The sequence below is a fragment of the Rhynchophorus ferrugineus genome, unplaced genomic scaffold (assembly GCF_030347505.1).
Source record: "Rhynchophorus ferrugineus isolate W39M unplaced genomic scaffold, kcgeb_rfMv2 rfM8, whole genome shotgun sequence".
Taxonomy (NCBI): Eukaryota; Metazoa; Arthropoda; class Insecta; order Coleoptera; family Curculionidae; genus Rhynchophorus; species Rhynchophorus ferrugineus.
Window position 1 is genome coordinate 1801225 of NW_027472587.1, and position 15841 is coordinate 1817065.

Genomic DNA, 15841 nt, shown 5'->3' on the forward strand with positions numbered 1-15841 from the left:
CTAAAACCAAAGTTATGATATAAACCATAGAAAAAATATAAACAATTTTCTATTTAGTGGTCCTTTATTGTTAAAAAAATTATTTCGAAATGCACATCAGTTCCATCTTGTACAAATCAAGATAAATACTCTTAATGTTGGCATCCCTTATCAATGGAGAAATTTTAATTTAATAGATTTCTATCAAACAGAATGCGTTGTTGCCAACTATTTTATGTCAATTTGAATATTAGGCATATTTGAATTATTATAATATAATGATATCAGTAGTAGAAATAGTCTGAATAGAATATATTTATATTTCATCTTTTTATATAAAGACTAATTTATATAAAGACTAATTTATGTCCAATTAACTATACCAACTAAAATACGTGACTAGTTTAAAAACGATATTAGTCATATAGCGGCAACAGTGCAGTTTCCTATCATTGCCATTAAGGAGATTTCAGATTTATTGTATATTTTCTAGTGAAATTGTGTTCTGTTTCTAACACGAAAACCGTTTCCTGTTATAATATCATGTAAGTAAATTGTTTTTTGCATTATAAACTCCAGATAGGTTTACATAATACACAGTTTGGTATAAGGTTTAATAGTAGTACTATTTTTGTTTTGGGTTTACGTTAACCGACTGCATGGGAAGGATTTCTATGATTGCTTAATAATATAACAAAAGAAAATACAAATTTTTATATGATATCTAGAACACAAAACATAATTATTTGTTTTTTAGTTTCAAATATGTCAAATGCAACTAATATGACGTAAAGTGCATCTATTCTGTTATGTCCTTGCTGCAACATCTAATAAAAGATTATCTTGTTTACACACACTATTTTTGTGTAGTTTTTTATATTAAATTTCATAACGAGCATTTATGTAGCATTGATTTTATGCTTTATTGATTTTTTGATTAAAACTGTTAGTGGGTGCCTGATATAACTTTACAGTTCTTTGTTTTTAAAGTAAGTTATAACTTTAGTTAAAGGTATTTAAATATTTTAAAGATTACTAGGGCATCCCATTAATAATAACTTCACATTTCCTGATATGCTAAAAGTAAAAAACGCTTTTAATGAACTAACCTTTGTTACTGATAAAACTATTTATTTTGTATAAATAATTTTAATGTCAGTAGCTATCAACAACGAAAAAATGGTGAACACTCGTCGAATGGAGTCTATTGGCTCTCCAACAACTCGTCCACATCGAACAAGGGTATGTCTCTCTATACCTTTAGATACTACACCAAATAGTACTCTTAAAAGGACAATGTATCTTTATATTTTCAAGTACAAACCAACCCATCATCTTTATATATACATCATATTTTATTTTTACCGATCCATTTAATTTGTTTTACTTGCTTTATTAGTTTTTTTGGTGAATTATGATGCTAAATTTATGGGTTTTTTAAACTGCACAACAAATTGATATATAATTGTAACCCAAAATATTTAACATCAAACGTCTAAATGTTCTATTACAGATTTTCAATTTTTAGTTATTGGTATACTAGATTAATTTCCTAAAACTGAAACTGTATCCACAAAAAATATTATCAATTAAGTAATGCATTAATCTTAATCAAGTCTAGAAACTATATGAATGAAGAATATTTTTTCACCACCAACGTTGTCCAACTAAACTTAAATTTGAAGTTTATATCGTACACCTACAAACAAATCAACAGCAATTTAGACATGGGGCTTGTTATTGCTAATAATTTAACGATATTCAATAAGTATAATTCCATTAAAAGTTCAATTCAGTCCCGTTTATATAACTTATAATAGTAATACCCATAAACATTAAACCAGCCATGGAACTGTTTAGTCACATAGAAAACATGGATTTTGTTTTATTATAATTATCAAGTAATATTCCTAGGGAGCATCAAAATTAGAAGAGCAGGATACTGGTTCTTCAAGTGAAAAGGAAGAGGAAGGGGAGGAAAGTGATAGTGAGAAAAGCGAAGATGACACATCTTCAGATAGTCCTTCAGTAAAACCTCAACGGCAATTAAGAAAGAAAGGGTCTTCAAAAGTGAGTACCAAAGTTGTTAGCATTAGAAGGAACTTCAAGCGAAATTTTCAAGGTATTTTTGTTAAGAAAACAATAATTAATATAATTTTAATATTATATGCTTATAGATCATTCCGTTGGTAGCAGCCATAAGACAATATCACTACAAAGAAGCAGTTTAGCAGTGTATGCCAAAAGAAAAATGACTGATGAGATGGAAATAAGTAATACCAATTTTTCTGATGATGAATTTTATTCAAATTCTAGGTAAGTTAGTGGAGTAATTATTCAGGAATCATCAGGAAATAAAATTATTTTTCATTTTATTTTATAGAAGTCACCGGTCCAATCGTTTAATGAAAAAGAATCGCATGCTTCGAAGAACTGCTTTATCCCTTAGACCAATTAGTCAAAAGTGTTATGCTGACCATTCACCCATACATTTTGATTCTGACAGTGATGGTGTGTTATCAAATGAACATCAATAAAGCTTTAATAATACGGTTAATTTTCAGTTCTCAAAAGGTCGACTAGAAAACGAAATATGAGTTGGTTAGCAGATAGTCAAATGCATAAAGTTGGTTATCCCAACTTAAATATAGGTTATTCGGAAGAAGATAGCAGAGATGCTGTGGATGACCACGAAAATGTTGAGGTAGGTATAAGTAAATTCTTGAGTGATAATTCAATCCTAAATTTACTAAATATTTTAGATACCACAAAGAGTAACGCGATATTCCAATAGACGAAGAATAGTTAAGCCCTCTTACTACTATGAAGAGTATGAAGAAGGTTCTGATATTCGTAAGAGTAACCGAACTATAAAAAGGGAACGTAGAACAAGATTGTCAGAGTCCAATAAAACGACAAAGGAAGATGTCAACTCTACTAAGACAGTTGATAATGACAAAATTATAAAAGAGGAACCTCACGAAGAAACTACAGGCGAGGACAACGATACCAAATCTAGCAAAGAAAATGATGATGTTAAAAGTGTTCAAGAAGACAAAAATAAAGGTTATTTTAATCAACGCTCAACAATAAATGTTATATGTGCTAATTATTTTTGTTACAGATATGACGAAACAGAATAACTCTGAAAAAAAAGATGAGTCATCTGATAGTGATGTAGATCAAAGAACCAGGACTTTAAAAAGACGTGTTGGAAGACCTAGTAGAGTAAGAATACGGGAAGAAATGGATGGCAGAAAAAAGGTGATCGATACGAGTTCAGAAACAGAAGAGGAAGGAAGGACATACTCTTTGAGAAATAGAGCACCAAAGCCTACACCAAAAACTAGTAAGATTTGTTTGTTTTTTTTTTAATTCTATATATTTATTACATGTGTTATTCCCAGTGCAAACGTCAGTTCTAAGAAATGAGAGACGTGAAATGCGAAGTAGGAAGAGATATACCAGAAGACGACGGGATTCTTCAAGTTCAGATTCATCTTCTAGCACAAGTGATAGATGCCGGTAAAAAACGAATTTTTTACATATTCTAAGAGAGTTACTCATTTTAATGCAAAAAATTACAGCAAACCATCTAAAACTCCCAAGAGCCCTCACTCAAAAAATGAGAAAATGAGGTCTGGTGCAGGTGGTAGTGCTATTCTTCCAATAAAACCTGAAACATTGGATAGATCAGTAACATTTAACAGTATTGGGGGACTAGATGCTCACATACAATGTTTAAAAGAAATGATATTGCTGCCAATGATGTATCCAGAAGTGTTCCATAAGTTTCAGGTATGGACAGTTTGTTTACTATTCATATTTTATTTCAGGTGCTTAAGTTTTAATTATCTTTTAGATACAACCACCTAGAGGTGTTCTTTTTCATGGTCCTCCCGGCACAGGCAAGACCCTGATATCTAGGGCACTTGCTAACGAATGTAGTTTTGGGACTCAAAAAGTATCATTTTTCCTGAGAAAAGGTGCTGATCTGTTAAGCAAATGGATTGGAGAATCTGAAAGGCAGTTGAGACTTTTATTTGAACAGGTAGGTTTATTCAATCATTGTTGAATATTCAATTCAATTATTGTTGAAACCTTGTTGCTGTTAACGAAAAATATGCATTAATTTAGGCCGCCGAAATGAAGCCCTCGATAATATTCTTTGATGAACTGGACGGCCTGGCACCGGTTAGGTCTTCCCGACAAGACCAAGTTCATGCGAGTATAGTTTCAACACTGTTAGCTCTGATGGATGGTTTAAGTGATCGCGGCAAAGTTATTGTGATTGGAGCAACAAATAGAATAGACGCTATCGATCCAGCTTTGAGAAGGCCCGGTAGATTTGATAGGGAATTGTATTTCCCGTTACCGTCAAAATCGGTATGAATTATCAAACTGTGAGTAACATCTTATTAAAAAAAACTGCTTACTCTTCAGGAAAGAGAGGAAATTTTAAAGGTACACATATCCTCATGGAACAAACCACCGAGTACTGATTTACTGGGATATCTAGCTGAGAATACAGTTGGATATTGTGGATCAGATTTGAGAGCGCTATGTTCGGAAGCGGTGATTCAGAGTTTTAGGAGAACTTATCCTCAAGTCTACAATTCTGAACACAAACTGTTGTTAGATCCTGAAAATGTTATGGTAAAAACACTAATTTTAACAGAGAAAAGCATTACCATCGGTGATTCTTATTTTAGGTTGAAAAAGTCGACTTTTTACGTGCAAAATCTATGATAACTCCAGCATCCCACAGAGTTGTATCCGGTTTGGGAAAGAAACTCATTCCTATTTTACAGCCAATCCTTGGTTCTGTAATTAAGGATGTTTTAGGAGTTTTAGAAACAAGCTTTCCACATGGATTTAATCCTCTATTGGCAAAGTAATGTTTTGAATGTAAGATATGTAGTACTATTCATAAATTCTCATTTTTAACAGGGTTAAGTTATCTGCCAGCATTCGACCTGCACAACTGCTAATAACAGGAGATGGAGCAGAGCATGGTCAAACAAATCATGTTGCTCCAGCGATCCTTTTTAAAATGGAACATATCCACTCTTATATGTTGGATTTAACGACATTGTTTAGGGAACCAGGCAGGACTGCTGAAGACGCCTGTATTCAAGTAAATAAAAAGTTTATAAATATGTGAAATAATATTTATGGCTTTAATTACTTTTTAGGTGTTCAATGAGGCGAAAAGGAACCTTCCAAGCATCATATATATTCCAAGCATAGATCATTGGTGGGATTTAGTATCTGAAACCGTGCGTGCCATTTTACTCTCCCAACTAGCATCAGTGGACCCAAATATTCCTCTACTCTTTTTAACCACGTCTGATGTAGTTTATGATAATCTACCAGAACAGGTAAGTGTTACGAAAGAAACTCCCTAGAAAATTGTTTTCTTCCAGGCCATTTCATACTCTTCTTACTCATATTTTCAACAAATTATACTTTACATTATCTAATCATTTTAGCCTTATTTTTTTCATGTTATCAGCCACTTTACTTTCTGCTTTATTATAATATTATTACCAGGTCATTATCTCTAAGATCTTATATTCCACATTGAGTAGTGTTATTTCTCTATAATTAATTCATTCTTGCTGATTTTTATATATTTACTATTTGTATTAAATAAAAATCCATAGCATATTCTCTTTCTATATTTCTTTAATTAGCACCTATACATTTTCTATTATTATTTCCCTCTGCGTGTATTATCAATTCGATTTTTTTTCCAGCTCAAAGGTGTGTTTTCCCAATATCGTAATGAAGTTTTCGAAATCAAACCGCCTGTTACGGAGGCGCGTCGTCTTTTCTTCAAACCGTTAATCATAGACAGCAGCCTCCAGCCACCAAGAGCAACCAGGGAACGTCCTAATACGCCTCCTCAGTTACCGCGTGCGCCGACGCCTCCACCGCCTCCCCTCTCAGAAGAAGATGCCAGAAAATTATATGAGACTGAGGAACATACGCTGAGAGAGCTTAGAATTTTTTTGAGGGATATGTGTAAAAAACTTGCCAATAATAAATTGTGAGTAGTAAATATCAAGAGATTTATATTTTTGCTCCGTGTGTTACTAGCCAAATTAATTTATTTCAGGTTTTTTATGTTTACAAAACCTGTAGATACTAAGGAAGTACCTGATTATACTGAAATTATAAAACAACCTATGGATCTGGAAACCATGATGACCAAAGTGGATTTCCACCTCTATGAATGTGCCAAAGACTTTCTTACGGATATTGATTTAATATGTCAGAATGCGTTAGAGTATAATCCAGCCAAGTATGATATTATAAATATAGTCAAGGCAAAAAATTTAACCGATTATTTCAGGTCCTCAGCGGATAAGCAAATTAGACATAGAGCTTGCTCATTACGTGATTATGCGTATACTCTGATAAAAACCGAAATGGATAGTGATTTCGAAGATAAATGTCAAGACATTAAAGTGAAACGTAAAAAAAGGAACGCTTGTACATCGAAATACTTGCCACCATATATTATAACACCAGGTAAATAAATCAGCCTTTAATATATTAAAGGTATTCTGAAATAATTTGTAGATGGTAATAATTTAGATTTAGATATTGAACAAGACCAAAAAGAGGAACCAAGTGAAAGCGTAATGGACGAGGATCCTCCAAAAATCAATGGAAAAGTAATGGAAAGAAACAGGATTAGTCCTAACAGGAAGCGTAAATTTAACTGGCAACATGGCTACGTCAAAAAGAAGAAGAAGCCCAAACTTGATAGCACTCAAGGCAGCTTAAATAAAAGTGTAAGTTTTTAACATATGTAAAGAAGTGTTTCATTTTTAATTTTCATTAATAATTTGTGTTTAGAAAGAAAAAAATTCAAGCGATGAGTCGAAAGAAAACGATCCAGATAGCAGTACTGTTGAGGTACATAACAAGTCTAAATTAACAGAAAGTGATAATAGTAGAAATTCTGATGTAACTACTGCCCTGACTATAAACTGTGATACTGCCAAGATAGATCTTCCATGTAATTCTGCAAGGTTAGTTTTATAATAATGTACCATTTATGATTTTCTACAGTTTTTTGTTTTTTAGATCGCCAACAAGAAGACTATCACTACTAATGAGTCCATCCGAATTGTTAGATAGCCCCTTATACTTTGATGATGTTGATCAAGCTCTAAATGAGAATGGTGAGTTTGACTTATATGTAGCCTTTAACACATTCAACTGATTATTATTGGATATTTTAGCAAGCAATAAAACACTGATGAAAGTGGAGTGTTCTGAGGCAGAATTAGAAAAAGTGTTGGACAACACCATCAAATTTACCGATGGATTTCCATTATCAGATTTACTTGATTTGTACAATCAATTTAGTAATATCATAAAACGATTTTCAAAGAATGGCTCTAGACAAAACTTACCCAAGGTGAGTAAAAACTTTCATCTCAAAATGAACGTTTAAATAATATATGTGGAGTATTCAGAATGCTGCACAAATTTTAACCCTTTTTGTGTCATATAATGTATAGTTTACCATGCGTCCGATATGTTTTCTGTAAAATCATCCAAATGAAAAGATCTGAAACAGTTTTCAGCAGTGTTCAAACATTTTTTTGGATGACCATGTATTAGTATGCTTTATTTTGAGAGTCCAGTTTTATCTGGACTACCCAATAGGATGAACGGATTCCAGGTTATATGGGATCGGTATAATCTTCATCGGTTCCATTTGTGGACTTTTGGCTGCATAACATACTATCCGAGGGTAGCATTTCAGCCAGTGAAATAGTTTACATTGGTGAGGCTACATTGCATTCAATACATTCAACAGTGCATTTGTTATGATAACATAGCTATCCACAGCTCCTATTAAATTATTTAGTATACAAATTAATATTACCATGAGGACAACGTCTTTGAGGGAATTGGCACCACTCGTAATCATTCACGCCGCTTTGCTGGTCAGTATCTTAAATCAACATTTAAGATACTGCTTTCTTTGGTACAACTTCTCTCGCCAATTCTAGCCACGTTCACTACCGATAATAATTTTATTTTGTCGCTTTAACAGATGTCAACAATAATTTGTTAAACTATTTCATATGCAGTTTAAATGCAACCTACCTTGTTTTAGTTCGTGATTTTTTTTGTTACCTTTATCATCTCTTTCGTTTTTATTTGTATTGTTTACTTCCGACATATAAACTGGTACATCTAACAGGTCAATTGAAAAGTCTCCAGCCTATCATAGTAAAACACATTTTTTGTCAAAATTAGTTTTTTTTTATTCAACATAATTCCCTTCAAGGGTGATGCACTGATTATAGCGACCCTCCAACTTTTCGATGCCATTTTTGTAGTACGATTTGTACTTAGCTTCAAAATAGGCCTCAGTTTAGGCGATCACCTCTCGGTCTCATCCTTCAAACGGTCCAATAACGCCATGTAATAGTCGCTGTTGATGGTCCTTCCTTTTTTAAGGTAGCCGATGAAAATTATTCCATGTGCATCCCAAAATACAGACGTCATAACCTTGCCAGCAGACTGTTGCGTTTTCCCACACTTTGGAGCGGGTTCATCGTTTGCACTCCACTCGGATGACTGTCGATTGATCTTCGGAGTGAAATGATTTTTTTATTACTCTTCGTGATTCCACAATCTGCCCTATTGGCAATAAGTATTTCTTATGTCTATATTATATATACATGGCATATAGAAAATAACTTCATTAAGAAATCTTCTGTATAAAATATTATCTTAATTAATTAGTCTTATTCTAAAGTCTACATATGTCCAGTAATCAGATCAGGTGGTGTTAAACGTTTTAGTCTACGCACTTCACTATCACGTCGCATATTTAGCTGATTAGCGAGTACATTGGGATCACCGACACTATTTCGAAGTACTTCACACAAACACGTTGAATTACACTCGTTATAGGTTCTGGAGGAATATCGCGTTGTATCAATTTATTTGAAATATAGTACGGAGCATCAACAATGGCACGCAACACCTTATTTTGGAACCGTTGAATGAACCGTCCCCATAGTTGGATTCCATATCACCAAATGGGCTTGAGTATAGACTCATACAGCAATACCTTGTTATCTAATGATAATTTTAATTTGCGCCCGATGTCCCAGTTGTTTTCGTTTAGAGAGTATGTACTTCTTCCAGGTTAGGCGTCGATCTAGGTGCATACTAAGATATTTAACATGCTCTGCTTGGGGGAGTTGATAATGATTGATATTCACTGGTGGACATGTTCTTCTACGCAGGGTAAACGTTACATGCGTGGATTTTGTTTCATTGGCTTTAATGTGCCATGTCTTCAACCATAATTGCATTTGCTCCAGGTGGGTTTTTAGGTTTATTGATGCTGTGGCCTTTTTTCTCTTAAGGCAGGGTAGAATTTCTGCTGTAGTTGCTTGTGAACTGCGCAACCCTTGTAGTTCGTTGGATGATTTCCGTTACAGTTAGCACATTTCACTTTTTCATCGCGAACTTTACGAGTACAATCTCCTGTTTTGTGTTCTCCTGCACATTTTACGCAACTATATGATTTGTGACAGTAAGTTTTCGTGTGCCCGTGCGCTTGACACCTCGTGCATTGTGGTATAATTCTTTTTGCATGTGGTGGTTCGCATTTAATGATATTATTTTCCAATTTGGTGATTTCATACACCGCTTTATTATTTCCATTAGGTTTTAAATCAATATAGAACATAGGCAGATATTTTTTTGCCGTACGATGTCGTATATTGTAAACATTTACGACCTCGTGGCATTTTTCAGCCGGGGCTACCTTGATAGTGTTAAAGTCACTGAATGTATGGTATTGGGTGTTTCTTTCATCTAATTCTTTTACAAGAACTTTAAAGCGATCCGCTTTGAACAATTGGATTTTAATTGTTTCATAGCTCACTGTTTTAATTGTGTAGTTCGTAATAATGGTTTTCAATAGGTCATGGATGTGTTTTATTACTCCTACCTTATAGACTGTTATTGGTGGTGGTTTGGGAACGACTTTTTCAGGGCTTGGTTGTATATTCTCTTCAATTTCTTCCGACAGGTTGCTAAAGCTGGTTTTTGTTTCTATTGGTTTCTGTAACCAATAGTCACTGATCCTTGTTTGTTTCCTCGCGATTTCTTCTGGGCTTCTCAATCGTTTTTTGTTAATGACTGTAGTCCATTTTGTTTGTTTGTGTGAATTGGGTTCTAGTGCATCTTTAGCTTTTGTTGTTATAATTTTTTTTCCACTACCTAAGATTTTGGTTTGAAGTGAGGGTTGTTCTCATTGAAGGCCAGGAATGAATGAAGTAATAATCTCATCGATGTTTATTTATCGTTCCATATAGCCTTTTCGAATACAAAATATATAATCATTAAAATAGTACACGAATATGGAAGTGGCAATGATTATTTCTCTCTATGGTCTGTATGCATGTAGGAATATATTTTAATAATCATTGTTCCATGAATTCAAATGATCCGTTATTATTTATTGGAATGGTTGGTAATGAATCAAAAAAATCTGCAAGGTTTACATCTGAGCTCCCTTATGGCTATTCAATATCGCCTGGATGTTGTGTGTGAATCCGCTCTTGATTATCTTTAATTAAAAAAAAGTTCCAAGAATTCCGTGACGATTTGGGAGGTTCCTTTTTTTTTTCATCCTTATAGCTCTGCGAGTTAGCACGCTCATTATTATGTTCACTTCTTTTGCCTTTCTATAGAACTCAAGTCCTTTGATAGGGTCGTCGGGCTTCATAGCAACATTTTTATAAGGGTGAAAGCGTATGGGCGTTTTCACATCTGCCGGCACGACACCAACAACGATGTCGGTGGACCCGTAATTTCACGCAAAAAAATGCAACCCTTTCACACCCGCCAATATATCGGTATCGCGTCGTTGCCGGCATCGATATGTCGGCGAGCGGCAATCAGTTCACTCGTGTCGGCGCCGATTTTTATTGTGTACAGAGATATTTTTAAGGTTAAAAGAGGAAAATGTCTAGCTTTAAATATGATATTGTAACACTAATTGAATTAGTAGAATGGGACTTCTATATGGGACAAGCCTAATGAAAATGATAAAAACAAAAATACGGTGCCGGCAAATGTAAAAACGCCCTATGTCACGTTTAATAATGCAATAGATTTTTGGCTTATTCGAGTTTGGACACAGTAAGCTCAAAGATTTTCTTTGATCGGCTCCCATGCTATCCCGTGTTTTTTTTTACTCGCCTTTTTTTTCGTTTCCTGAAATTTGCGTGACCAACACTATTAAAATTGTACATTTTTCGTCTATAATAAATTAAATTGTTTGGTAAAGGCGCCAAGTGAGTAGTCGTTATTTGTAGAAAGTGCTCATATGTATAAAAATGCGTTAAGATACATCGATATGTTTTTATAAGACACCATTTATATGACGGTATCAAGTTTTAAAGTTTCGTTATCGGAGAAACTGTTAGAACGGTGATTAGTATATCATTAATTTTAACGTAGGTTTCCCAACACTAAAATCCTAACATTCTGGCGAAGTGAGCAACATTTTGTTGTAAAGGGCGACCGCGATTTTTCTTTATTTTAATTTCAATTATGGGCATTTTGCTTCTTTGATGCACTGTAGATAATGAAAGTGAGATTTTATCCTAAATCAATTTTTTTTCTTAGTTTTTCAATCTGGAAATTATTTCCTCCAGAACAGTGAATGCGCCTATATATATATATATATATATATATATATATATATATATATATATATATATATATATATATATATATATATAGTGGTAAACCTAAAGCTATATATCTTCTGATTATTTCATTGATGAATGAATAACATAAAACCATTATTTTGTTTCAGGAACTTACCAAAGAGCTTCTGAGATTTAAGAAGGCAAAGTCTGTCGTCGCAGCGAGTCACTCAAATAGTTCGTAGACTTTTAAGTTGTTCACTGCCTTTTGTAAACTTTTCTTTGTCTATACTTATATCAGTATTTATTATTTTTTTATATATAGTACTTAATATATTTTAAATAGTTTTAATTTATTGTATAATATATTTCCGTTGTTCATTCCCGGTCTCTTTACTCTTAATGATAGGAAATTGCTCAATTTGCGCTGATTCTAAATTATGTCCTGTAAATAATCAATGTTTTACAATCTCAATATCCTTCCAACAACAACTGTGCTTTTGTAAACAACTATAAATTCCTGAATGTGTTTGTGTTAAATAATTAGGGATTTTCGAAAAAAAAATGACCAGCTGTTAAAACAATTTAAGTGCCTTCAGTTTAAAACAATTAATATCAGATAGTAAATAGTTGTGGTAATTGATTTCTGCCTATAAGCAACTTAGTTATTAACTAAGATTTTTTTAAACTGGTAATTAATATTAGGAAGATTTCATTGTTATATTGTCAAGTCATACCTTCACAGTTTCGAATTAATATGGGATTATTTCCATTTTATCGTCAACGTTTTCATTAATAATTAGGTTACCTCGTGATCTCATTTCTGATTTTTAAAATATGTTAATTGAATTTATGGTACAGGTATATGTTACAATAAATGAATTATTCTCTTTAAAAGAAGTTTCATTAATTCAACTATTTTCCTCTTTCTTAGTTATCATTTTGTTTGGAGGAACCAGAGGTGTCTTGATTAAAAAAAAAACAGTTAATCCTATTTTGTATTTAAATGAATCCTTTAAGGTAATACAACATAAACTTAGCAACGTATTTTACATAATTAGTTATTCTCTCTGATCTGCTATTTTCAACTATACTTATCTAATAATGATAAAGCTTCATCTAACAAAAATATCATTGTTTTGCAAAAATAAATAAAAATATACATTTAATTTCAACGTTACAATATCACACTTTTTGGAACCATGAACTTACCACTGAATAGTTTTAAAAACAATAAATAAATAAATATAAAAAGCATTTTAAAAAAACTGTATATAAACCTACCCAAGTATCTCCATTAACTACATATTCCCTTTGTTTTAATAACCATTCGTTGTAATGGTGTTTCTAATATAATTAAAGAGTATTCAAAATACATCTTACAAATCACAGAAAAATAACAGGAGATTATTGTATGTCTAACAAATTACCTTTTACATTACTATAAATTATTTACATTAACATCTACAAAATGTTTGCACATAGTATAAAACTCCACCAAAGACGATCCAAGTCCATTGCAAAAGGAGGGTCGTTACATCGCTGCAGTGATCAGAACTGGGAGATTAGACACCATACCAATAGACTTATGAATATGCTTTCACAAAATGCCATTGCAACCGATGCGCTAGTGTTGGGAATCAGGGTGCTAATGAGAAGTGAACTAATAGGCAAAGAAAACATGCTACTACATTAGGTATAACCAATCTGTCAGTATTAGTGAACCAGGATGTTGGTGAAAATAGATTATTGGCCAAAAACTTCCATTACCAAAGTTTTACACAAGAAAAAGGCTAGGCATTAGAGCATGGAAAGAATTGGAAAAATGTAAGGTGATCACAGTCGCTGCCCTCCCTGAGCTACGCCTGATTGTTCACTTGTTTTGCTCTGATGGTGACCAATAATCAGGTGTCGGTTTCACGGCCGACAAAAGAACTGCTTCCAGTGTTACTAATTTTTCAGTACCAATACAGTTATGGTGATGCAAAAATAAAGTATTAACAACTGAGGGTTTGCCTGCTATGGTAATTCTCAACAGCATCCAGTTAACAAGATCAGCTCCAAAAAAAAGACATCAAAGTGTGAAATTTTTGGATAGTTAATAAGAATATTGCAAATCCTGCGGCCCCAACAACAGCCTATTACTCCCTGAACACTGGATATAGATTGATGATAAAGTCTAAATTATTTTTTCTTCACCAAAAAAATTATGGAATGTTTAGAGAGATCAATTTTATAGGTATTTTGAATACTGTAAGGCAGAGGATAAAAGGTAACACTTTACATTTGTTGAGGGAAATTTAGCTTGTACTATGTAAACTATCATAGGCCCGAATTTTATCAGGTATTGCAGCAGCTTCTAAAGGTACTCTTGTCAATAAATCCCTCAAACTGCTCACAAAAGAGATCTTTTTGTAAAATTTCGTACTGAAAGTGAAACCTATATTAATATACATCATCTCTTACAAAACAATTTTTACCTTATAAAAGGTTTTGACATGTATAGCATCGTTTTAATCCATAGTGTTGGGTGAACAATATAAAGGTGACTTAAGTTTTTCCTCAGTCTTCTGCCAACCATTTGATAACACCGTTTAAGCCATGTAAATGAAGGTAATCTGGTTGCTGCACCATGCAGATAAACCAACACATAATCTTCAGTAACCAAGCGTTCTAATGTCCATAAAACATACCTAAACAAAGTATTATTTAGAATTGTAAACTATTTGATATTATATACAACTTACAAAAACAAATTATCCATGACATAATCATAATCAACTCTGGACTTATCAGGTAAATGGCAAGCAGCAAATAGTATGATAGCAGTGTGGCCTCCAGCTCTTAAGTATCCTCCATGAGACAACACCCTTTTATAAGGTTCAATAACTCTCATATCAATAGTTCGATGTTCTCCTCCAGGTAAAACCATCCTTTGCCAATTACGGGCATGTTTCCTCTCCTCTGCTGCGCTTAAAGGCTCTATAGGTTCTGATGAAAGATTATCTGAAAATAGTAGGTACATACAAAACTTGCAAATTACATGAAACAAATATACTACCTTCATCATTATATGCTTTCCTTGTTTCAGAAAACTCATCAAAAATATCTGATTTCAAGCTTTCATCAGAATTACTGTCTAGAGAAGAGAGATCGCTGTCATGTCTATCTTCCGGAACTACTTTGATAAGCCTTAATTTATTGCTCCTCTTATTATGAGATAAAAAATTAAGGTTTCCTGAAAGATAACTATAATGAAATACTCCTATGAAATGGATGAAAACATACCTTCTTTTTCATTCATAGTTAGAGAAACATTTTGTAAATTTGAACTCAGATGAGCTTCATAAATCGATTTGTCATTTTCTGTATCACTTGAGGGATCATAGGCTAGTTCAACAGGTAAATCGTACATCAACAATTTTTTTAAAGCTGATGGACTCTTGGGAAAATCTATTAAACAGAAAATTACATTTGATAAATTAAATATATTTCCACTATTTTCTTGCCTGGTAATTTTTCATCATATTCAAGAATTGGCAAATTTAACTGTCTATCAAAGGATTCACAGAACTCAGTGCTGTTTTCCAATGCGGTACTATGAGCTTGCGGATAAAACTTACTTTCCTTGTGTTTAGTTTTGGCTTGCTCAGGAATCAGATCTGGATAATCAGGAGTCATCGAAGAACCCGGAGAATTCATTAATGGATGAGAATTCGTTGCATTTTCAGTCAAAGGCAAACGGCTGTTTATTGAGTATTCCGATTTTCCATTTTTCGGTTTATTCCCATTTATGGCTTCAATAGCTCCATTGCTTTTAGATTGTGTTAAATTAAAAGTAGGACACCGATCCATAATGTAATTGCACTTTTGAACAACTTAACAAAGAATTATTTGATATTTATATTGGGTATGTATTTGTCACTGCAGCCTTATTTTTTCATTATATACAATATCTCAATTCAAATCTATTTCTCCAACTACAAAAACATTTCCGTTTGGTGGCACTAGCTTTCAAAAACAAAGACTACAAAAGAGTGAGACAACGCGAAATTTTCGTCATTGGTTTACACAGCGCGTGTGCACTTTGTCGAAATTCGTTTAAATCTGATAAAGCGGGAACAATTCACAAAACAGTTACTGGGTTTAATATA

At 33.2% G+C, this 15841-nt stretch overlaps 2 protein-coding genes across 11 annotated transcripts; one reads left to right on the plus strand and one right to left on the minus strand.

The window, feature by feature from the left end:
* Nucleotides 1-396: 396 nt before the first annotated feature.
* Nucleotides 397-12584, plus strand: LOC143201454 (ATPase family AAA domain-containing protein 2). 9 transcript variants are annotated; one of them, XM_076412535.1, is made up of 24 exons: nt 411-524; nt 1139-1221; nt 1894-2101; nt 2157-2295; nt 2363-2490; nt 2544-2683; nt 2742-3045; nt 3104-3328; nt 3387-3504; nt 3567-3777; nt 3842-4030; nt 4117-4365; nt 4423-4635; nt 4692-4873; nt 4930-5116; nt 5175-5360; nt 5739-6031; nt 6101-6286; nt 6338-6516; nt 6568-6782; nt 6847-7022; nt 7078-7175; nt 7236-7414; nt 11858-12584. In XM_076412535.1, the coding sequence occupies exons 2-24, from the start codon at nt 1159-1161 to the stop codon at nt 11930-11932; spliced, it is 4143 nt and encodes a 1380-aa protein (XP_076268650.1). In that variant the 5' UTR covers nt 411-524; nt 1139-1158; the 3' UTR covers nt 11933-12584. The 9 variants fall into 9 exon arrangements, with proteins under 9 accessions (XP_076268656.1, XP_076268658.1, XP_076268657.1 ...); XM_076412539.1 differs by having other exon boundaries at nt 6583-6782; XM_076412540.1 differs by having other exon boundaries at nt 6589-6782.
* An 88-nt stretch (nt 12585-12672) lies between these two features.
* LOC143201562 (uncharacterized) lies at nt 12673-15726 on the minus strand. 2 transcript variants are annotated; one of them, XM_076412685.1, is made up of 6 exons: nt 15197-15726; nt 14976-15140; nt 14749-14925; nt 14435-14693; nt 14168-14380; nt 12673-14114 (listed from the first exon to the last, which is right to left on the minus strand). In XM_076412685.1, the coding sequence occupies exons 1-6, from the start codon at nt 15540-15542 to the stop codon at nt 13988-13990; spliced, it is 1287 nt and encodes a 428-aa protein (XP_076268800.1). In that variant the 5' UTR covers nt 15543-15726; the 3' UTR covers nt 12673-13987. The 2 variants fall into 2 exon arrangements, with proteins under 2 accessions (XP_076268800.1, XP_076268801.1); XM_076412686.1 differs by having other exon boundaries at nt 15311-15685.
* Nucleotides 15727-15841: the final 115 nt, after the last annotated feature.

Bases quoted from the DNA above. Each gene is read 5' to 3' on its own strand.
- LOC143201454 (XM_076412535.1), top strand. From the start codon at position 1,159: ATGGTGAACACTCGTCGAATGGAGTCTATTGGCTCTCCAACAACTCGT. The intron at 2,102-2,156 runs GTATTTTTGTTA...ATATGCTTATAG, and splicing joins CTTCAAGCGAAATTTTCAAG to ATCATTCCGTTGGTAGCAGC. The intron at 7,023-7,077 runs GTTAGTTTTATA...TTTGTTTTTTAG, and splicing joins CTTCCATGTAATTCTGCAAG to ATCGCCAACAAGAAGACTAT.
- LOC143201562 (XM_076412685.1), bottom strand. From the start codon at position 15,542: ATGGATCGGTGTCCTACTTTTAATTTAACACAATCTAAAAGCAATGGA. The intron at 15,141-15,196 runs GCAAGAAAATAG...TCTGTTTAATAG, and splicing joins ATATGATGAAAAATTACCAG to ATTTTCCCAAGAGTCCATCA. The intron at 14,115-14,167 runs GTAAAAATTGTT...TTTCACTTTCAG, and splicing joins ATGTCAAAACCTTTTATAAG to TACGAAATTTTACAAAAAGA.